At 44.3% G+C, this 24,491-nt stretch overlaps 1 protein-coding gene across 3 annotated transcripts in view; it reads left to right on the top strand.

Annotated features, from left to right (window-relative positions):
• Positions 1-24,491, top strand: part of NSD2 (nuclear receptor binding SET domain protein 2) — a 125,115-nt gene that overhangs the window by 64,913 nt on the left and 35,711 nt on the right. For 2 of the 3 annotated variants that reach the window (XM_068276164.1, XM_068276155.1), the window contains exons 4-8: positions 1,646-1,812; positions 5,721-6,152; positions 11,718-11,862; positions 16,884-16,961; positions 21,095-21,195. In XM_068276164.1, coding sequence (XP_068132265.1) covers positions 1,646-1,812; positions 5,721-6,152; positions 11,718-11,862; positions 16,884-16,961; positions 21,095-21,195 — 923 coding nt within the window. The remainder of the gene's footprint in view (positions 1-1,645; positions 1,813-5,720; positions 6,153-11,717; positions 11,863-16,883; positions 16,962-21,094; positions 21,196-24,491) is intronic. The other variant, XM_068276172.1, reaches the window with a different exon arrangement.

Raw genomic sequence — 24,491 nt, 5'->3', positions numbered from 1 at the left:
TTGTCACTTCCACGCCTGATGTGTAACTCTATCAGGCAGAGAAAAAAAAAAAAAAGGAACACAGCGTAGTTATTTGTATGCTTGATACTATACATACACATGTCTATCTCATCATGTCACATGTCACCTCATTTGTCCTTTAAGCATCTACCGCCATACATCATGCACAGGTCAGCTCAAAGCAAAGTTTATTTACAAACTAGCTGTGGCGCACTAGTTGTATAGGTTAAATTCTCGATATGTGTGCTGCGTAATGCAGATGTTGGAACGCGACGCGTACATAATGTGGTGCACATTATTTTTATTGCTAAAACAATTATTATGTTTAATACATAATACGCACTATCCAGAAATGAATTGTATTGCAAATGTGATGCATTACAATGCAGAGATTTGAGCATGCATGTACAGTTGTATGGCAGATACAGCGTGTATCTGCCAGTAATGGAAATCATAGCACTGCAATTGCACTTATGTGGAAGTGTTATTGTAATATAATTGCATCTCGTGTAAACTATATCCGTGGCAATGCAATAAATCTAGTTTTTACTGTCCTGGGGCTTCTTCCAGTCCCCCGTCAGTGGTTCGGCACCTTCTGCGCGGGCAGGCCCATGCCGGCGCAGTACACCCCTGATGACGTGTGGGCACATGCATTTGCAGGAGGTTGCTGACCCCTCTGTGGGGGGGATCCTTCACAGGCTACCACCATGACTCGGGAGAACATCGAAGCTGCAACGAGGGACATGTGACTTCTAGGGGCTGGAAGAAGCTCCAGTTAAGTAAAAATAGATTTATTGCATTGCCACGGATATCCTTTAAGTATTCTTAGGGTGCATACACACATCCAATTGGGATTGGCCAGTTTTACCACTTCAGTGTTGTGTGAGAGCCAACAGTTTTTGAATACTATGAACAGATTGGGTATGTAAGCTCTCATACTATATGGAAAATGTACTATTGATTGGCCTGCCAATCAGAAGACAGTGTAATAAGTGGCATATCCAATGCATGCAGGAAGGAAGCCAGCCTTGAGATCAGAGAACCCGAGGTGTGTTTAAAGAATGTTATCTGCATACAGAGGCTGGATCTGCCTATACAGCCCAGCCTCTGTTGCTATCCCAAACCCCACTAAGGTCCCCCTGCACCCTGCAATCCCTCATAAATCACAGCCATGCTGTGAGGCTGTGTTTACATCTGTAGTGTCAGTCTCAGCTGCTCCCCCGCCTCCTGCATAGCTCCGGTCCCTGCCCCCGTCCCTTCCCTCCAATCAGCAGGGAGGGAAGGGACGCAGGCGGGGATTGGAGTTCTGCAGGAGGCGGGGAGAGCAGCAGACTGACACTATAGAGATAAACACAGCCAGCTCTGACAAGCTGTTTGTCAGCAGCGTGGCTGTGATTTATGAGGGATTGCAGAGTGCAGGGGGACCTTAGGGGGGTTTGGAATAGCAACAGAGGCTGGGCTGTATAGGCAGATCCAGCCTCTCTATGCAGATAATATTCTTCAAACCCACCTCGGGTTCTCTTTGAGATCAGTTCAGTAGTGAAATGAGCACCTTGAATATTAGAAGGTACAGCATTGTGGTCTTTGTTTTTTATTTTTACTGCTACGTCAAGTGACCTGCTATGGTTTTCTTTCCCCCTCACAGGACAGAAGAAGAGCATCCGCCAGTATCATGTGCAGTTTTTTGGAAATGCCCCAGAAAGAGCTTGGATCTTTGAGAAGAGTATTGTGCCCTTCACTGGAGAACAGGAGTACGAGCAGCTGTGCCAGGACAGTGCTAAGCAGATCTCCAGCAAAGCCGAGAAATTGAAGGTGTGTACTTCTGACCCCTAGGGCACAGGAGCCGCTATACTGACATCCGCAATGGGTCTAGATGGACACTTCATGCAAGGAAGATAAAGCTTGAAAGGAACATGAGGTGTGAGACCTATGGAAGCTGCCATATTTATTTCCTTTTAAACAATGCCAGTTACCTGGCAGTGCTGATGATCTTTTTGGTCAGTAGTGTGAATCGCACACCTGAAACAAGCATGCAGTTAATTTTGTCAGATTTGTCAAAGACCTCTGATCTGCATGCTTGTTCGGGGTCTATGGCTTAAAGGGAACCTAAACTGAGAAGGATATGGATTTTTGCTGTTAAAATAATACCAGTTGCCTGACTCTCCTGCTAATCCTGTGTTTCTAATACTTTTAGCCACAGCCCCTCAACAAGCATGCAGATCAGGTGCTCTGACTGAAGTCAGACCGGATTAGCTGCATGCCTGTTTCAGGTGTGAGATCCAGATACTACTGCAGCAAATTGATCAGCAGGAGAGTCGGGCAACTGGTATTGTTTAAAAGGAAACCTCCATATCCCTCTGTTTAGGTTCTCTTTAAAGTATTTGATGCAGAGAATTAGCCAGGCAATGTGCATTATTAAAAGGTAAAAAACATGTCAGCCTCCATATCTCTCTCACCTCGGGTTCTCTTAAAGTGAACCTTAAAAAAATATGCAGAATGGTGGATCCAATCGCCTTATCCAAGCTCAATCAAAAATTATTCATACCTGGGCCATTCTCAAGCCCCCTTTAGGCTGATCGCTCCTACGCCGCCTGGATCGTCCGCTATATTCGGACCAGTAATTCTTCTAATTGGGGCGTAAAGGGCATGCACGGCAGGCTGCGCGTGTCCCCCTTCACCAGGAGTGTTCTGCACCTGTGCAGTACTACTGTGCAGGTGGGGGAGCGCGCAGCCGGACTGCACATGCTCCGACCGGCCCCGGTTGAAGGCATTACCAGGCCAAATAGGAGGGTCCAGGCAGCATTACACTTTTTAAGCCCTGTAGCATGCTAGATTAAAGTAAGGGAAGGCGGGTGACTGCCTCTGCCAATAATCCGGCATGTGTACAGCAGCCCACGACCGCTTGTTATGCACCTGTACAGCTGATGTTGCCTGTTGGGACAAGTCCCGATCCCTGCCAGGCGACTTCTAGCGCTTGTACAGGCCATATAGATTTTGTGGCCTGTAGATATGTTGAATGAGATGTTAGCAATTCTGGCTTTCATGCAGCTTGGAATTGGGCCACTCAGGTGCACATTGTGTCTATTCTGATTGGCTAGCTCCAAGCTGCAGGAAACTTGAATGCAAGCCCTGAATTATTAGCATCTCGGTGACCACCTCTAGTGGCGGATGTCTGCCCGAAGCATAGAAGTCGGGAAAACACTCCACAGCTAACCACACAGTTTCTAGGTTTATTTACTTGTGAAGTTGAGAACGACACGAGTGTATACTGATGTCATGTGATGTGGTTGTCATTAGTTTCTAAATAATATTAATATGTTTACGTAAAAAAAAAAAAAAAAAATTATCGATTGACTATCAATTTAACATGTTTTTTGCAATTGAGATAGGAATAGTTGGGAAAATGCTGTTAAGCAGGGCTGTGGAGTCGGGCAATTTTGGGTACCTGGAGTCGGAGTAGGGAAAAAATGCACCGACTCCTAATGAATTTGTAACTGTAATTAAAATACAAAATATGATAAAATGTTCTATTTCTCAGATAAGTCATTAAAAATAATGTATATATACAGTAATAGCTGTGCTTAGTCCACAAAAATGAAATAAACCAATCAAAATTAGTTACTTGTGCTGCTTCAATAAAGCAGTCCCCGTATGTTTAAGGTCAGATATACATATCTGATTGTCACTGTATATATGATGTGTACACAGGAATCTCTTATATATACTAAATAACATCTATGCTGTAAGAATAAAGCCTGATGTGTAGCTGTGTCACTAATAGAGATGGTCAACGAGATGGAAATAATTCTGCATTGATGCTGATTTATGCAAATGTATGCACTCCCTTTGCTGATGAAATCAAATAATTTGATATGTTGTTAAAATTTGGTTTGGTGACTACAAATTAAAGGGTACCTGAGACGGATGAAAAGTAAAGTTTTATACATACCTGGGGCTTCCTCCAGCCGCCTTCAGGATAATCAGTCCCTCGTCCTCCACCACCCGGATCTTCTGATATGAGTCCTGGTAATTCAGCCAGTCAGCGCTGTCCGGCCGCATGCCGCTCCCACAGCCAGGAACATTCTGCACCTGCGCAATAGTGCTGCACAGGTGTAGTATGCTCCTGGCGGCGGAGTGTGTGCATGCGCACTACGCCCGACTGGCTCAAGTACCTGGACTCATAGCAGAAGATCCAGGTGGTGGAGGACGAGGGACTGATTATCCTGAAGGCGGCTGGAGGAAGCCCCAGGTATGTATAAAACTTTAATTTCATCTGTCTCAGGTTTACTTTGTTACACAGTAGTACTATACTCTACATATGCACTCCCCACAGAGCTGCAGGGAATCCACTGAGAATGCTGTGCACATTGAACACAGAGGTGTTGTCTGTCACCCATAAACCTTGTTCAGATTGTGCATGTAGAATGTGTAATAGAGGAAGAATCTCCTCGTTCCCCTGCAGAGTACCTGCACATCATTCTTACATGTACCCACACTTACATTGCCTAGGGCCTGATAGATGTTCTTTGTTCCGGTTTGTACCTTTTACAAGTACTCTTACCAAGGACTAGTTTTAGTCTAAAGGGAATAAATCTAGTAGTCTACATATCCTTCTCACTTCAGTTGTCTTGTAAAATTCCTAAGCGTTGGCAGTTAAGAGACGAATTTCATGTTACATACTTTTAATCAACAAAATTGTAATTTGCAAATTAGAGGAGTCTGAGTCGGTGGAATCCTAAACTGAGGAGCCGGAGTCGGTGGATTTTTGGACCGACTCTACAGCCCTTCTGTTAAGTACGGGTGTATACATTTGACTGCTAATCTGTTTGTTTACGGTTATCAAATTCCTTTCATACATCCCTGGCACTGGTTAGCCTGATTCTGATGGGCCAGTGAAGCGTGAGGATGGGGATTCCCTCACACTCCATCTGTTAATCCTGTGTGAGAGATAAAACTCGCTGGCAGCTCCCTGTCTGACTCTGCTGCCTGCAGAAAGCAGAGAAAATGTATCTTATGTGCAACATAAACATTTAGGGCCTGTTCAGACTATGCGCGTTCCTGGACGTTTTCAGGGAACGCGTCTGGGCACCAAAAACGCATAGGAACGGCTCCTAATGCTTTTGAATGGGCTAGTTCACATGTATGCGTATGAGACGCATACGTTTCTCATCCGCATTGCTGCACGCAGTTCTGTGCGATACGCATAGAAACGGACGCAATGAAAGTCTATGGACGCGTATCAAAAACGCGTACTATTGCGTTTTTAGCGTCCGTTTTCCTCTGCGGTTCCCATAATTCTTTTTTTTCCCCTGGGTCACGTGTGTGTGCAAAACGCAATATAATACGCATTAGAACGCAAGAAAAACGCATGCGTTTTTCACCTTGCGTTTCTTTGATTTTAAACGCATTCTTCATACGCAGATAGTCTGAACAGGCCCTTAGAGTGTGTGAAACCTGATACCAGAGCCATTGCATGTAACTTTGCTTTAATATTACACTGTTCTTAGCATGTCAGACTGCAGAGATTCACCTATGCAAATGAGACATTCCAAATGTAACTAAAATCTACACACCATTACAGCTTTTGCCTCTGATATTTTTAACAGTATTTAAAGTAGGAAAAGGTTTACACAGCTACTTAGACATTATTTGTACATTGTCATTTTAGAACACTTGGTTTGATAGTGTTGCATTTAACTTTTTTTTTTTTTGTTCTGCAGCTCTTGAAGCCAATAACTGGCAGACTGAAAATTCAGTGGGATGTGGGGATGGAGCAAATGAAAGAAGCCATACAGATGACTGTACAGGAGCGGAAAGACAAGTTTACATTTATTTACATTAAAGACCGCCCCCACCTTAATCCTAGAGTAGATGGGAAGCCTGCCCCTCCAGCAGAGTCCTATGAGGAAGAGGATTCTGACGAAAATGCAGAGAGTCCTAAGGGAGAAGATGAAGTGCCCAGTAAGAGGAGAAGGGTATCCAGGAATTCCTCTGGCGGTGACCCCGATTGGAAAACCACTACTGAAAGCTCCGATACTAAAGTAGCCATGGCCTCTCCTGTCCAGAAGAGGAAGTCAGGAGCGCACTACTCTAGAGGCAGGAAGGGAGATGCTACTCAGTTCCTGGTCTTCTGCCAGAAGCACAGAGAGGAGGTTGGTCTTCCAAAGCTGTTGTTACTGTCAACTGTTCATCCTTAATGGCTTACTACGGCCTCACCCCAGGGAAGAAAATGCATTTCAGTTTTAGTTAGCGTGGAAAATTGTAGAACCCGTGCTGTATTATTGTTGCTGCCTGTGTCCAAGTCAGAGCTTCAGGACAGGAAGTGGGCTTCTCACATATTCTAGTGGCTAGGACCATCAGTGTTCCTATACTTACCTGGGGCTTTCAGCTCCATGTAATCGGTGGGCTCCCTCGCCGTCTTCCCGTGCTGCTACATTGTTCTGTAATGTTCCCTGGCAATATCTCTAGCCAGTTTTGATGCTCGTACCCCATCACGCTCCTGTGGCTGGGAGCATTCTGCGCCTGCCTGGGTCGTGCATGCGCACTGCAGCATGACTGACGCACACTGGAGATATTACCGGGGAAGATTGTAGAAGAATGAAGCAGCCTGGGAGGACAAAGAGGGAGCCCACAGAGTATATGGGGCTGGAGGGAGCCCAAGGTAAGTATAAATTCTTTTATTTATAGTGTCTCAGGTACACTTTAAAGGAGCTCAATCACAAGAAAATGTATGTGTGCTCTACACCAAGCTTAACCCTTTCAAGTCTAGCTGTGCAAATCTGGCTAAAATGGCTTACCATGAGACATGCTCACGCAGAAATGCATCTGCTTTCGCATGCCAAACTTTGCAGGGCACACTTTAAAGGAGTTTATCAGGGCAAATCTAGTAAAATGAGTGGTACTTACCGGGGGCTTCCTCCAGCCCCAAGCTTCCAGGACCTCCCTCGCCGCAGCTCTGCCCGCAGCCATTCGCCCGAGCTCCGACCCAGTCCCCGGCGATGATCTCAGAGCAGCCTGGAGGTCGCTCTGTACTGCGCCATCCCTGCTGTCAATCACCGCCACGTGGGCCGGAGTGGACTGCGCAGGCGCAGTAGTTCTGCGCCTGTGCAGTTCGCTCCGGCCCACGTGGCGGTGATTGACAGCGCCGATCACGCAGGCGCAGTACAGAGCGACGTGGAGCTCTGACATCATCGCCGGGGACCGGGTCGGAGCTCCGGCGACCAGCTGCGGGCAGAGCTGCGGCGAGGGAGGTCCTGGGAGCTTGGGGCTGGAGGAAGCCCCCGGTAAGTACCACTCATTTTACTAAATTTGCCCTGATCAACTCCTTTAAGGCCATGTTGGTCCCAAGAACAGAAAGTGAGAGAAGACTCTAGTCAATACTTCCTGTGTACCGGGGGGCAGGGGCGATGCAAATCCAGCTTGCGTGCACATTTCATGCAAATGATATGCAGCTTGAGATTGAGACAGTCGAAGTAGGAAGTTTGATTTCAGCATCACATAGACAATCTGTAGTAGTTTCCAAGCAGTAGGGATGGTCAGTGAGATGCAAATTATAATAATTCAAGTTAATGCATTTTTTGTAATTTTATGAAAATACTGCCCTTTAGAACAGTGTTCCCCAACCCTGGCCTCAAGGCCCACCAACAGTGCATGTTTTTCAGAATACCACAACCATGCACAGGTGAGGTAATTGGTGTCTCAGCAGAGCTGATTATCTACCTCTGTGTATTTCCACAAAACATGCACCGTTGGTGGGCCTTGAGGACAGGGCTGGGGAACACTGCTTTAGAATATACGGACTTAAAGGGTACCTGAGATGGTGTTTAATGTTGTATTTATACTTACCTGGGGCATCCTCCAGCCCCATGAGGTGCGTGGGGTCCCTCTGTGGCCGCCCCGTTCTCTCGTAATCTGGCTGGTCGTGCTCTTCTGCGCATGCTCGGCAATTCATGTACTTTCTGTCACTCTCCAGCAGCCGGGATTGTGTTTGTGCTTTGCGCAGAACGCTTCTGGGCACCTCTTTATGAGCAATCCCTATGAAGCGGTTCTTGTGCCGATCCGCTGGAGTTTCTGCATGTTGCAACCAAATTGCGTCTGCCTTCATAATGGTTAATTTGAGGTGCAGTTACAGCAGAGTCCCGATTATCCAGCACCGGCGGGGATGGTTGATGCTTCCGGATAACGGGGACTTTTCTGTACTATGCTGTGGATAGATGCTGCATACGTGCAGCTGCTACTTCTCACTCAGTAGTACAGGCGTAGGTACAGCTCTATTCAGTCACTACAATAAACTCTTGGTAATCTCATCAGGGCTGTGGACAACCAGTGAACTTTCTGTTGTCAGTCGGTAATAACATTTGGAAGGGTGATCAGGAAAATTCAGCTGCTGCTGTGATCTGGAGGGTCTGGAGCTGCTCGCTCTGGAGTGAAGTTGGCGATTCTGCATCTGGGGTGAGGGCCAGCGCCAGCTTGCGTGCCGTAGCTCCCTTTGTACACACACCAGCATCATTTTATTACCCAGCACTCTGTGGTGCTGGAGGGATCAAGTACCAGGACTTGATCCACTAACGCTGCCCTTGGTGACAGCCCAAATGTGCCCGCTTAATATTTATATTATGGGGGGGATTCTAAATCTGATACTTTAATCTGAAATGAATGACTGAGGCAGATTTTATCCAACAACCGCGCCACCTAGGGACAGCCAGTTTTCCTGTATCGGACAATGTCCCACATGGAACCTATGCGGGGGGGAAAGCCAATGTTGACATAGGAGCGGAAAGGGTTATTGTGTAACTCCATTGTTGTGGAAGAAATAGAAAAAAAATCCCTCCAGGACACTTGAATGCACTGTGAAGATCACAGATGTTAGTTGCCCGGTCCCTTTGTCTTACCTCAGTGGTTCAGGTGCATTGGTAGTTGGCTAATGAAGTGTGGCTGCACATTTGGCTGTGAGCAGATGTTTGTGATCCTGATGTACATGCAGCTGGGAACAGTCCTGCCTGAATGAAAACTCGCTAAAGAGGGAATTGTATATGCAATTCATTTTTGCATCCTTATTTGTTCCATTCTCTGTGTACTCTGCGGTTGCCAGGTAACACCGTAAGGTCTAGAGGTGTTGCTGTGTAGTCCCAGGTGTGAGAAGCAAAGGTATGCATACCTTTTGCATAAAATGAATAAGTTTGTATCAACTTTAATTATTAGCATCTCATTAACCATCTCTATTAGTTCCTTAGTAAAGACCAAGCAGAATATTAATGTAAAATCTGGCTGCTAATAAGTAGATCTGTAGTGTGGAGAGAGCTTGCTCTAAGTGAAGACTTTTCTTTAAAACGCACATGAACTGAGAAAGATGAAGGCTGCCATATTTATTTCCTTTTAAACAATGCCAGTTGCTTGCTGACGGACTGCACAATATGGCCACATTCAAGTATAAGTCATTCAAACGACTTGTACACACACAGCCAACTGCACAAAATCAGCCCAACAGACTCGTGAGCAGGGCTGTGGAGTTGGAGTCTGATTTGAGGAGTCGGGGCAATTTTGGGTACTCGGAGTCAGTGGTTTTATAATCTGAGGAGTCTGGGTCGGATGATTTTTGTACCGACTCCAAAGCCCTGCTTGTGAGTCGATCTGCCTGATTGATTAGGCAAGCTGCGAGTTATTGCTCGTCTAGTCGTTCGTTACACGTACTCGCGCCATACTATCATCCAAAAGACCAAGTTTGGCTGGTGGGCGGAAAAGTTGCACATGTGTATGCGCCTCTAGCGTCCTTCCTCCTCCCCTCCCTGTAGCAGTAGACATGTTGTTCTCCTATGTCAGGGTGTGGAGTCTGTTTTGTGCTTAGATCATGACTGTTGCCCAAGGCATCTAGTTCTGATCCCTTTGGGTGACAAGAGCATCTTTATGTGGTGTGGTGATGCAGCACCTCAGAGCTGGCACTTCCATGGCAGGGGTAGCAGCCAGGAGCTAGAATCGCTTGAAGCCTGGGACCCACTAGCAGCTTTTTTCTAAGCACATTTGATGTGTAAAGCTCTTGCTAAATTAATGCTATGGGAATTTTTAGAAAATCACATCCCTCAGGTGGGATCACACACATGGCATCAGTAATGCTGGGGATACACGGTACGTTTCTGTACTGTGTATCGACCAGCTGATAGTATTCAGCTGGCCCGATCAAGCCGCTCGATCCCCGCCGGCGGACAATGGCAGGGAATCGAGTGCTGATAAGGAAGCGCCGGCGGGGACGAGAGGTAATCGATCCGCGCACGGACGACCGGGGATGCGGCTGGGGTCGATCCAGCGGCTAATCGAGCCGCCGGTCGACCAGTGTATTCCAGCCATTAGAGCTGTTCAAATCACAGGTTTTTCGAAAATCGCCTAGGGTTGGTTCACGTGCAAGAGCTTTCTCTAAGCGCTTGTGATTTTAAAAGCTCTTGCTAATGTTATCCTATGAGCGCAAATCGCAATCACAATTTTGAAGTTCGAAATTTGTGATTTTGATGCAGTTTGCGATTGTGATTCCTGTTCGTGATGTAATCGACCCCAAAATTATTATTTAGTATTTATATAGCGCCGACATTTTTCTGCAGCGCTGTACAGATTTTATTGTCACTAACTGTCCCTCAGTGGGGCTCACAATCAAATCCCTACCATAGTCCTATGTCTGCGTATGTATCATGTAGTGTATATATTGTAGTCTAGGGCCAGTTTTTTAGGGGAAGGCAATTAACTGATCTGTATGGATTTGGGATGTGGGAGGAAACTTGAGTGCCCTAAGGAAACCCACGCAGACACTGGGAGAACATATAAACTGCTTGCAGAGAAAAACAGGAGGGAAAGAGGCTTCAGCCAATCGCGCTGCATTAGTTAAGTCTGAGGGGAAATAGAGAAGCAAAAAAGGACAACCCAGCATGCCCTGCAACTTCCTTTTTGTGTACCAAACTTTGTGTGTACCAAATAAGAGCCAGGTAAACTGGGGGATGATCGTTTATCAACAAGAAAAGTAATAGTGATTTTAACTTTTTGATTGCTTGTTTAGCATCCTTATTGTTTACCAGACAAAAAAAAGAATTGATTTTTGATTTTATTCCCGACAGTTACACTTTAACCAGGGGTGTAGATGAACGTAAAAAAATGACATTTTAAACAAAATTCATAGTGACCTTAGGGACTTTTGCACTAATATATACATGTCATCACTAAACTGAAAAAATATACCTTCGTTTCCAAATAAATTATCGCCATACATTGCAATAGGGACATAATTTAAATGTTGTAATTACCGGGACAAATGGCCAAATAAAATGTGTAGGTTTTATCTATCGTAGCATATTTTACAGTATTTTACAACTATATTGGCTGAAGACTGGGAATTATGATTTATTTTTTTCAATTATTCCCTTTAAAATGCATATAAAATAAAATACTTAGCAAAAAGTTCCACCCAAAGAGCCTAACGTGTGGCGAAAAAGACTATATAGATCATTTCAGTGTGATAAGTAACAATAATGTTATTGGCAAATGGGAGGAGTGTGATGTGAAAATTTCTCTGGTTAAGGGGGAAATAAACTGTGGTCGGAAAGTGGTTTAAACAAGTGGGTATTTTGAATAAATTTATTGCATTCTACTATATGTTGCAGTTCCTCTTTAATGTACTTCTGTACTTAACCCTGTGAAGCTGCGGCTGTGGTCTGAGCAGTGTTTCCTTGTTTCTCCAGGTGATCAGTGAACACCCCGATGCATCCAGTGAAGAGATTGAAGAGCTGCTGGAGTCACAGTGGAACCTGCTCAGCGATAAACAAAAAGCGCGCTATAACACAAAGTTTGCCATTCTCACCTCTCCCAAATCTGAAGAAGACTCTGGTAAACATCACACCCGCAATCTACACTAAGGCATATTTTACTAGCTCTTGAGGTTTTAAATTGGGATCTAATGACCCATATGTTTTTGCTAAATTCCTTTTAACCAGTTAACTCATATTTATGTACTCTGTAGGCCAGCTGTGGTTTCTCTCCCCTTTTTATGGTTAGCACAGGTGAAGAATAGATTTCAAACAACCAAGCCATTGTGAAAAGACTTGTTTTTCCCTGTGCGTATGCTGCCTTTTACTACAAGACTTCCACAGAGAGGAGGCGGAGCAGATATTTATATTCGGCCACAGCAATGTAAAGGAAAATGATAGGGTATATAGATCGTACTAATGGCTAATAAGTAATCAAGTCTGACGGTGATAGATTAGTTTAAAGGCGTTGACTGCATAGATCTCCCGCGACCTTCCGCCTCCTTTGGCTGTAGAAACCGGTTGTTGTTTTTTTTTGTGTCCCATTCTTCTTATAAACTGATGTTCTAACCCAACTCACTCATGTAAACACAACTTGTTTAAAGAGGAACTGTAACATAAAAATATCCCCTGGGGGGTACTCACCTCGGGTGGGGGAAGCCTCCGGATCCTAATGAGGCTTCCCACGCCGTCCTCCATCCGTCAGGGGTCTCGCTGCAGCCCTCCGTGGAGTCCGGGCAGCGGTGACGTCATTATTTACCTTCCTGGCTCCTGCGCAGGCGCTCTGACGGCTTTCCATTCCGAACTACACGGAAATACCCGATCGCCGTCGGGTCCGCTCTACTGCGCAGGCGCAAGTCTCCTGCGCCTGCGCAGTAGAGCGGACCCGAATGAGATCGGGTATTTCCGTGTAGTTCGGAATGGAAAGCCGCCACAGCGCCCCCGCTGGAGCCAGCAAAGGTAAATATTGAAATGACAGTCGGCACAGTCGCCGGCTGTTCGGAGGGCTGCGGAGAGACCCCCGTGGGACAGAGGACGGCGTGGGAAGCCTCATTAGGATCCGGAGGCTTCCCCCACCCGAGGTGAGTACCCCCCAGGGGATGTTTTTAATGTTACAGAGTCTCTTTAAAGGACACCCGAGGTGATGTGGCATGAGATAGACATGTGTATGTACAGTGCCTAGCACACAAATAACTGCTGTGTTCCTTTTTTTTTTTTTTTTTTTTTTATTCTTTCTCTGCCTGAAAGAGTTAAAGAGAACCTGAGGTGGGTTTTAAGAATGCTATTAAAACACAGAGGCTGGTTGTGTGCATACTAACACCAGCCTCTGTTACTATACCGTGCTAGCGACATGCAGCGACACGCTAGCAGGCTGTTTACATCCAGGCTGTCACTCTCTGCTGCTCACCCGCCTCCTCTATAGCGCTGCTCCCCACCTGTGTCCCTTCCCTTCCTGCCTCTGTAAGCTGATTGGATTGAAGGGACACAGGCAGAGAGCAGCGATATAGACTAGGCGGGGGAGCGGCGGTAAATGATAGCCTCGACGTAAACTGCTAGCTAGCGACACGCTGCATGTCGCTCACAGCGGGGGGGGGGGTTTGGAGGGAGGGGGAGACAGCGGAGTGCAGGGGGGGGGGGGGGGTGGAGCACGATAGATGTAACAGAGGCTGGTGATAGTATGCACAACCAGCCTCTGTGTCCTAATAGCATTCTTAAAACCCACCTTGGGTTCTCTTTAATCAGGTATGTAAGTGGCAGTTCCTGCCTAAGTCAGGAGTGGGTCAGACATTCACTGATAAAAAATTAGTCCTAAAACTCTTTCCTAGGAGAATATGGCTTCTGAGAGCAGGAAAGAGATAAGGGTCAATAATTCATAGATTTGAATATAAAATTAAACTGGAATATTTTAAAAAGCCATTTGTTTTTTGTTTTTTTGTTTTTATGAGGATAGATACAATTTTTTTTTTTTTTTATTAGTTTTTCACCTCGGGTGTCCTTTAATAGACAGCTATTGCAGAACATTGTAACATTTAAAATGCATCTACATGTGTAAAATGTACATTTTTGTTCCAGAGTAAAAGGCATTATCCATTTTTTTTCTATGATGCTGTCAATAGACTGTAAAAATCTGTCAGTTGTTGGACTAGTGTATCTCCTCATAGGGGATTCTCAGGGTTTTCTTTAGTTTCAAAAGCACTTACTGAATGGCATTGACTCAGTCAACTGTCAGAACAGTGTGCGAGCTAGTAGAGAACTAGGCCGTGCTTTTGTCAACAATTAACGTGGACCTGACAACACATCTGAGCCTGTTTTCTGCGGTTTAACGCAAAGTCAATACTTTGCATTAACCAAGGTAAATGAAAGTCCTTAGACTTTCATTTTACCTTTCACATCCGACGCTGCGTTTTGGTCTGTTGCGTTTTGATGCTTTTAATCGTCTGCAGCCGGCATTTTCCCGTCGGGTGAATTAATAACTATCGTCGCTGATTGTGTCGCACCGCAACATCCCGACGACACGCCACAGGCCATAACACGTGCAGGAGAACGGCTCCTGCACACCTTGTCAGATGTGAAAGAACCTTGTGTTACAGCTGATACAAATCCTGCAGTGTTTCCTCTTCCTGCTTTCATGTAAGCAAACATGTTGTTAAAATCCTGTGTTTAACAATTACCTCTCTGCTGTGACAGACAGCTGAGTGATCAAATTACAACTTGTGCCTAGTCACAGATTAGGGGGAATTAGACGAGCTAAACTCTCTAAATAGATACAGGGTGCATTAGTTTTCCATTTTTCCTGTGCAAGAGGTTAGGTCCACTTTAAGGAAATCTTGACGATCTCACATTAGGAGATAGACTAGTTTAAAATCTGTCAAATCTGAGATTTATACTTTTAACGGTTAGCAACAACAGGAGTAAAGTTATTTGTGAGTCATTTTGCTCTGGGGAAAAATGTACTTTTTTATACACATGTTGGGGTAGGGGGTTGCTATAGCTTTAAACTATTTTGACCCCCATAGCCTTCATCCTCCTTGGTGCGATTTAGGTTGTTCACACTAGTTTGGCAGTGATTCAGCTGAACAGGGTGAGGATTGACTAAAGATTCTCTAGAAAAGGATTTTCTTGTATTGTAGCCCATGGAAAAAGTGGCATAGGGTAGTTTGTAGCTGGTGGTCACTCAGATTTTCCTAGCCAGATTGCTCTGCACACAGTGTAAGTTGTTTCAGCCATTGCCTTCCCAAACGACTAGCAGCCACTTCTTCAGCACAGAGTCATGTGATGTAACAGTTGTGCTTTGTACATTGCTTTGTCCGGTTGGCCCCAACAGTCACTGGGTGAGGAAATTTAGGCTTCCTCCTCCTGGGTTGTAACATGAGCCATTGTATGTTTTGAATCAGTGTTTCATATTACAATACATACCCACCTATGAAAGCCAGTGTGTTAGCTAGCAAATCCATGGGGGTGGCGCAGAAAGCTGCCGTAGTCAACTGGTCCCATCGTATAGTAGCCTTGTATATTTAATCTGATGCTGGAAGTATTTTTTTTTTCCTTGAGTTCCCGCCTCCCCCTTGGACTACACTTGAAAGCCCTGTTGGGTTCTTATTGCTGCCTCTGTTTAGGTTGGACAATTATGTGTGCGCACTGCAATGGACACTGCATGCATTATAACACGTGATTTCAAAGCCCTCTATGGAGTGTGCATGTATCTCTGACATGTTCTCCACTTACTGCAGCCAGTTAGAATAACCTGATCCATTACAACGCAGAGGTGTGAACGATTGTAAGGGCAGTGAGCTTGCATACAGAATTATTCTGTGGTGAAGAGGATGTAACATGAATGCACCCTTACTGGCTTGTTAGCTGACCTCTCCCCTAAGACCGGTCGGCTAACCCTGGGGCATAACCCTAATATACACTGGGAAACGCATCAGCTCTTCCTCTGGGTCAGGTGTCTCAGATAATGTATATATTAAAGAATTTCAATTTACATTCAGCCCACTCCAGCTCATCTATGTTCTTGCTGGAGCATTGGCTTACTTGTGTTTGTAATCTTCCCAATTTCGGAAATGACTGAAAATAAAGCATTTTACCTTTTTTAAAACTTGGAAGTCTAGCATTCCGCTTCCCATTGTCTTATTGCATGTGGTGGTAAATTTGCATTACTTAGCAAAGCACGATGTTTTGTGATGTGCTTTTATTATGTTTTTGCAATAAATGGAATGTATGAGGCTGAATATATCCTGTAGCTTCCCCTCCTCCAGTTATTGGAAAAAAGGCTTCTATTCTCCAAAACCCAGTAACCCCCCCCCCCTATATCGGCCACACCTGTCAGAGGAGCTAGTAGGAAGCAGCCAGGTTCTCCCTATGAGCAAAGATTATTCGAATCCGCTCCCTTATTCCCTCGGCTTAGAGATCAGCTTTGTAGCCAGTACTGCAGCTAGAGCAGAGTCTCATTAGAAGAACCTGCAATAGTGCTGAACAATAACTACAATACAATACAATAACATTTGTAAAGCGCTTTTCTCCCATAGGACTCAACTAGTTAATCACTCAGCAGTAGCTGGCAAATATCCACTTGCCACCAGTTTCTAGAGAACTTTGGATTAAATAACTTTTTAAAAAAGGAATTTCTGTGAAACATTTGAGCCAAATTTGAAGATTGTGAGTGGAGGTATATACTCACTTCAGGACCATATCCCAATAGCCATGTGAAAATGAACAAGTGTGTGGTTTTTGTTTTTTTTTGTTTTTTTTTTTGGGGGGGGGGGGGGGGGACTGGGCTATTTTTGGCTTCATAGCTGTGCACTTTTTGGGTCCCACTTTTTTTTTGTCAAGGAATACCTGAAAGCTGCTAAAGAACTGATTGATTTGTATCATGGCCGAGCTTCAGCAGTGTTTTGTGCATAGCCATACGCTCTGGGGTCCAGTTTGTATGCGCTATCCTCTAGTTAAATGTATGGGAAAAAACACAAAAGCTCTCACAGGATTTGGCAGGATGGCTTTTTTTTTGTTTATAAGAATACGTAGAACGTTCTTAGAATAATTGGATACCAATTTTAATGGGGAGCAGTGAAAAACAAAACACACCCTTCTGTATCTCTCAAGGTTCAGCTCAGAAGGATTCGGGGGATGTCAAGAGGAACGTATTTCAAGAGTCGCCAAAGAGGAGATCAAGATCAAGAAGTAATTGAAATTCATGTTGTCCAGTTTTATAAAATCATTTTATGTAAACCGAACCTCTTCCTGAGAATAAGGCATTCTTATATCGAGTACACATAGCTGTAGTGGTGATAATGTATTCTTCTTTTTTTTTTTCTCTCTGGAAAGACCAGATATATTGCATGTAATGTTCTATGAAGAAATGACTGTGTTCCGTTCCACGTGATTTGTCGTGAAGCCTTTATATCAGATTGTTCCTCTGACTTCCAGCTAGACATGCCCTTCTGTCTCTAGTCCAGTTCATTGTTGAACGCCTGGCTAGCTTGTAATCCTGAAAGCTCACCTGAGACTCGATTTTAGAAGAAAAGCGCTCATAAAATTGTCTTCCCTCCATATGTTTTCCTACTGTCACAGGGTCCTGAAAAGCATGGTCAGAGTATAATGTTGTCTTTTCTTTCTGTATGATGGATTATTTCAGTTGCATTTAGGCAGCATGGTTCTGTGTTGGGCTTTCTCCTAGGGTTACTGAGAGTAGTTTTCAGTCAGGCATAGATCTTGATAGGATAAGGAGCTCATAGTATTTGACCGGCTGGATCTTGTGCCAGCTACTGAGGGAAGTGGGTAAAAGGAGCAATTAAGAAACTGACATGTTCATCTTAAAGTGAGTCGGAAACGAAAATAAAAAAACAAACAAAAAACAGATGCCTAAGGAGCAGGAAGGCTCTGGGGCCTATAGAGCCTGCACGGTCTTCTCCTGGTCACCTCATTCCACCACAGGCTCCCTTGTTAGCAGTCTCCAACCGATGGGGTAGTCTTCAGGAGCCAGAGTATTCCTGAAGACGGGCCGCTCCGTACTGTGAACATTCATAGTACGGAGATGCCTGTCTTTGGGAGCAATGGGGCTCCCGTAGCTTTCCATGGCGGGAAAAGTGAACGGAAGAGCCAGCGTGAGGACAGTGAGGAAAACGGAAGGCTCTATAGAACCCCAGAGTCTTTCCTCTCTTAGGCAAGTCTGTTTTTTGTTTTTAATATTCGCTTCAGATTTAATTGTAAAAGTAAATTTAGTAAATCTACACAAATATATCGCCCTTCATGAGTGCTCTCCTGTAGTATGCATAGATTATACAGGGGTCATGGTGATCCCTGGCTGCTTGCTTTGGTCAGGTCTGCAGTTCACTTTGTAGAGAACGAGGTTAAGGGTTGAAAGCCGTAGGCCCTGAAAACCCTTATTGTTTTAGTTTCCTAAAAGCTATTACATGTTTTGGGTGAATGATCCCCATATGCACTCGCTTGCTGCTTTGGCTGTCTGCTGTTGTACCCTATGGAGAAACAAGGTAAAGGACAAGCAAGATGGATCCACCATTAGAGATGGACAGTGGCAGACAGGCATCGTTTTCATGCAAGTACCATCACTTAATGAGCAGTTAGCGATTGTCAAGAGACGTCTACTTACTTTGGAAAGGTGTCCAGAATAATCATGAATGATTTGTTTTGGATAGCCACAATTGCAGGTGTTTCAGAGCCTTAAGAATGCAAAAATGTTGTTAACAAATTAGCAATTGCAGCTGCAAAATGAAGTATGGAGCGTATTCAACAGCTTCTAGCATAGTGTACTCTTTCTATAGTTGGGTAAATAGGCTGCAAAATTAAGTTGAAGAAGAATATAGAGTAAAGAAGTTAAGGAGAACTATATAATATACACAACTCCACAATTGTAGATCACAGAAGTCCAACTTTTCTAAGTCACATGTAAACTATAAATGTGAAATATCTTACTTCAAAGTTGATGTGATGGTTTGAAAACCCATGTTATAAAGTTACTGTTTTGCTTTGAAAGTGGTTTTCCGTTCTTTGGTGATAAATCACTAGTCACCAGGTCCCTGTACTGTATCCATAGGTAGTAAACGGATCGGCTCACACTATGTGTAAAAGCCTGTCATCCAGAACAGACAATACATCCGATGTGTGGTTCTGCTCTGGTGGTGTTCATTCATCTGGAGTAGATGCGTTCCATAGAATATAGTCTATGGAAGAAGAATTGTGTGTTAGATTATTGGAACTGCTGGTAAATGACACGTATCAACTGATCCGTGTTTAACATAGGATCCATTGGCCTCTGTAGTCTTTTGTTGGCTCCGATCTGGCAAAACCGACAAGAAAAAGTACATTTTTCCTTGTAGTGTGAACGGAGCCTTCTAATTGAACCTCTCCTTCTGCCTAAGAGCTGTGTAATGTTGCCTAGCCAGCGGCTGAGTGAAATACTGTTTAGCCTAACCTGAACCAGATCTGTGATCACTGCTGCTAGGCACAGTACATTGAGGGCAGCAGAGTAGTAGGAATTCTTTTATTAGGGGCAGTCACTGGTGCCTAGTGATTTTTCGCAGAAGAGTGGAAAATCAGTTTGCTTCGTACCTCAGTTTTAAGAGATTTGTATAATGTTGTAAATCATTTTTAGTCACTCTTAAGTGAAACTCTAAATTTATTTTACATTTTGAATAGAGTAGAGAAGGTTTCAACCAGTGTCTGGTTTTTGCATCTGTAAGCCCCACAATCCTGCCAATACCACAGTGTCTGCAGCAGGTTGAGTTTCTGGTTTCTCCACGCTACACCAGTATTCCAATGGAGAATACATTGGGGCCAAGTAACACTTATAGGTCACAATTGCCAAAATTGCGCCTTTTTTTGGGGGGGGGGGGGGGGGAGGGGGATTCAATTCCTTATTGCCGACAGCCTGCTGCTGGCTGTTGGCCAACACAGCAGATTTGTCCACGGAAAACCACTTGTCTCATTGTGTTCAAGTGTGACTCCTGCCTCAGGCTACTTTCACACTGCCTGCTGTGTCGCATTGCAACAGAGAAAACCATTGCATCACAGTGTGATGCAATGATATTCCTATGGGGGCTATCACACTTGGAGTCATGCTTTGCCAGGCTAGCGCAGTGCGTTTACAAGGTAACATGCTCTTTTACAGTGGCAGTGAGGCATACTTACACTGTACTGTATGCCTCACTGTATGGGGCACTTCGCACTGTTAATGTGTGATGCGACTTTTTGGCTCCCTGCAATGCAATGTGCATTGTGTGGAAGCCCAAGAATGATCTCTAGTAGATTCATTTACCAAAAAGTGTTTGGAGAACCTCCTCTAGAAAGTTGGAAGTGGAGATTCAGCTGTGTGTTATAGCTGTGTGTTCCTGGGACAGAGGGGTGTAATCTCTCCATGGGGATACAAATGGAAATTAAGTATTGACCGAAGATTGGTAAACCCTTTTCTACTTTTTTGAAAATTTAAAAATGGAATTGCTTAGAGTTCTACTGAAATGTCACTGCCCAGTTTTCAGTGGATGCTGGTGAGTTGGCAGCTGCGCTTCTTGCCACTGTTTACTGCCCCCGACTATTTCTCGGGGGCCACAGTTGGCACACTAGCTGCAAGATCCTGTCTCTGGACTCTGATTTGACTTCTCTGCATCCACCCAAAATAAGTTTTCAGTTATATGTAAACATTTTGTAATCCCCATAAGTAACAGCACAGTGGTTGCCGGGACATTCAGTCTATGTACAGTCCAATCCATACAGACTGCATCATTTCATCTAAATAAACCAGTCATCGCATCTGTTTTTTGTACATTGAGTGACTACGATGATGTGCGAAGTACTGAGGATAACAAGTTGTGGTTCTCACAAGCAGAGGCACTCTCCTCAGGTGTCACTTTGCAGCCACCTTATTGGCTGATTTTATAGAGATAAAGAAAAAAATGGAAAAAGTGTCATTTTATTGTACGCTGTGCATCATATCTTTACAAATGTTATGTTTTCATAAGATAAATGGTTAATATGGGCCAGCAATAAATAAAAGAATTGACCTTTTATACTGTGTTGGTAAAGTGCTGTCTCTTTGCATGCTACACAACAGCTTGATCACTAGGGTGATATGTGAAGTGTGCTGTATCTGCTAGTATGGTAGTATAAATGTTTGTTTGTTTTTAAGACCTCAAGAACTGGGAAAGGCAAAAAGAGGGTTATATCAGACTGGGGTGGGTTTCCCTTGTGGGTTTACCCATATTATCAGTAATGGGAAGGATGTGTGGGATGTATGGTTTATAGGGTAGCAACATACTTCCTGGGCCTTTTCACACACGTTTCACAACCTCCCCCCAAAGGCAGATTGGATGGAAATGCAGGAAACCAAACAAAGACGCACAGGAAGTCGACGGACGATGAAGAGGCTCCGAGAAAGAGGCTCAGGATTCATAATCAGAAGGTAAAGAAATTCCGTGTTTGCTTAATGCCCTGCTTTACTAACCATGCCATATAGCTGAGACTAGACCTAACTCACCAGCCAGCCTGTCCACTAATCACTTCATTGTGTTTGCCTTTACATGGAAACATGATAGATAGATTTAGATTTTGTTAGCTTGCCAATAAGCACTTACACAGTGGTTCTCATAAGGTGGCTTGTAATCCTCTCTGGGGTAGGTCAAGAGATGCATGTAATGCTAAATTGTCTGCAGTTTTAATTGGGCCAATTAAAAATGACAGGAAGTGCATTTCAGTGGCCCATTTTTCAAGCAATTTTATTGGCCAACTCTGGTCACGTCTCGCTCTACTGTAGTGGAGATTGACCTCTTAGGGCACAGGTGTCGGAACTCCAGTCCACAAGGGTGACATTCATGCCAGTGTTTTGGATGGACTGAGAAATGTAGTCTACTTCATGAATGACACCTTTCCTGATTAAGTCACATTCATTCTTTTGAGCTGTGCCAAAAATGTGTGCGGAGCTCTGCCCTCAAGGACTGGCGTTTGGTGTCCAAGTCTTGGGCCTCTTTCAAACGGACAACTTAACCGTGTGCTTGTCAGACAGCAGACAGTTTAGCATCTTGTCTGTAGTGACGGGCTTTCAAATAGCTCTGCTGTTTGTAATTGAAATGTTGTCTTGCTTGGGGGGGGGGTTGTTAACTTACCCATGTTGCCGCCTATAGCTGCTGCGGTCCACGATGCATCCACTAGCATTACAAAACACTCCAATGATTCATCCTTCAAACCTGTAAGGAGGAAGCATTGGCGCGACGTAGACTGCATCATCTATAGGTGGTGACTTGGGTAAGTTAAATGCCCTCTGCCGCGACCAGCAAGACAAAATTATGATTACGAATAGCAGGGCTATTCGGAAGCCCATCACTAGTTGTAACTCCACACATGGCAGTTTGTCTAAAATACAGAACACAGGTTTAGATTTGTGCTATATTTATAGCAAGATTATCCTTCTCTTTAACGGGCTAATGACTCCTTACATGTTAACCAATCCCATTTCTTGTTGTTAAGCTGTACATCCACCATGCAGTCTTGATTGTACAATACATTTCCACATCATTGCAGTAAAAGTGCCAACAGATTTTTCAAGTAAGCGCTCATATTGCTTAGATGTGGCAAGATTGGACATGATTTTACAATCTAGATTGTGTTTTGTACGTCCAGCTTCAGTTCGGACTCGAGAACAGTTGACAGTGAGATGTTCAATGTTGGCCATACACCATATACAGCCTTATTCAGTCTTGTCAAATATAGGTAATAGTAGGACCTATCTAAAAAGAAAGTGTTCAAACTACATTGGGCTCTATTCATAAAAAAATTGTGCCGTAAAAACTCGTGGAGGGAAAATACCGCATCGGTATGTTAGACTTCTGGGTGGGCATTCATAAAAATGTTGCCAGCTGCGATGCAAGCGCGGAGATCTCCCGCTGAAGGCTGGTGGTAAGCTGTCGGAAGGCATGCGGAAACACTTACGCTGGCAGAGTCCCTACGTGCGCTGCTCTCTCTGGGAGGTCTGTCCCATTCACTTGTATGTAATCCGCAGGCTTCTCGCTACATCTGAGGAAGCGGTATTTCCTGTCCACATACCGCTTCCTCTAATCTTTATGAATGGCCATTTTGTTAATTTTTTCTAGATAAATCTAGAAAAACACTGCAGAAGGCGGAAATTTCTCGCTCTGCTGGGGGATTGTAGATTTTCATGCGGGAACAGCTTTTATGAATGCCCACTTTGCTAAAGGGTCGGGAACGTCCGCTGTTGAGCGGAAAACTTGCGGTAAAGTTTTATGAATAGAGCCCATTGAGTTTACCCTTATGACACACAGATTTTGGGAAATTGTGTATGAACCAGGTTACAGCTCTGACAAAAGAGGGAAAATATTGTCTGGGAAGCAAGTGACTGATTCAGAGACTATATTACAAGCTTCTAAAAAACTTGAGGATGAGATTTTCCGGGATGGCTACTTCAGTAACACAATTCATATGAAATTTAAAATATGTAAACACTGATAAAGTTGGCTAACTTGCGTACGGAAGTCTTTCTTATACGTAAAGCAGATCTAATTAGTTGTCAGAGAACACCAGTCTGGGAAAAAATGTGAATCCTGTTTATAGGCAGGTTAGTCCAAGAAAAAAAAGTTACTGCTATTTCTGCCTTGGTACAGTGAAGTTGAACTATTAAAAGACCCTGATAGTGAAAATAAAGCATTCCCTGCTTTATGCACTTAATCAATGCTGTCCAGTATTGTAAAGCATTTTTACGATTCTATAAGCAGCCCCTTATGGAGCACCGCACTACACTGGAGGGGGGATTTGGGAGCTCATCAAATGGCAGCGCTGTGGGATAACATACAGCAAGTTGAAGCCACCCACTGTGATCCTGAGAAGACGGGAGGGGGGGGGGGGGGGGGGGGGGGGGGGGGTTGGGTGGCTGACTGCATCTAGCTGTATATAAGCCAGTGTCACGGCTACTGAGGGGGAAATGAGCTAATGCAGAGCATCTTATGTGCTGCCAGCTGTATTATGATTCGCAGGTTATAGCACATGGCAGACTGTGTCTGGTGGGAGGGGGGATGCTCCTCACCTCTGCTAATAATAAACAGTACTAGTCTGAGATTTGGTCAGTAGGTGGTGCTGTACCACTGCAAGAATGTTAACAATTTGTGAACCTGTAAAAATAAAGGAGAATTTTCACTTTTAGGGTCTTTAAACTGATCACATCCAATCATTCGTAGAGTTTCCACAATTCCCCCCCCTTCAATCATCTTTACAGTAGTGGTCCCTACTTTCATACTATCAGTTCTGTTATTCAACAACAATGTGCCTTATGGAGAATGATGCCTTTATTAAGTCTACATCAAACTCTCACTCGTACCTAAAGAAGCCAAATAACCTTTAGCAGGAATTGTTATGCTCACTGATATTTGGTCAATGTGGCCCTGCAGTCACTTATTCCCAGCATGCTTTGTGTAGCATATTGTGGGCACATCCTATCAGGAGTTATATTACTTGTGGTGAGTATCACTGGATAAAGCAATTGCCCTGAATTTGCTGCAGTGAAATGTCTGCATTTGGTTTATGCAGCGCAGTGTCCATGTATCATGAATAACAGGCTACGAAATCGCGTACCTAATTGGGATCGAAGTAGCTTAGCCTCAATTTGCATCTTAATCTCAGAAAATAACCTGCTGTGATAATGTATGCAGACCTCTCCACCAGCACATGCACACTGTTTCCATGTTTAGTGTG

The sequence above is a fragment of the Hyperolius riggenbachi genome, chromosome 1 (assembly GCF_040937935.1).
Source record: "Hyperolius riggenbachi isolate aHypRig1 chromosome 1, aHypRig1.pri, whole genome shotgun sequence".
NCBI classification, from domain to species: Eukaryota; Metazoa; Chordata; class Amphibia; order Anura; family Hyperoliidae; genus Hyperolius; species Hyperolius riggenbachi.
Note: the sequence above shows the minus strand (reverse complement) of the source record. Positions and strands in the feature narration are given on the sequence as shown.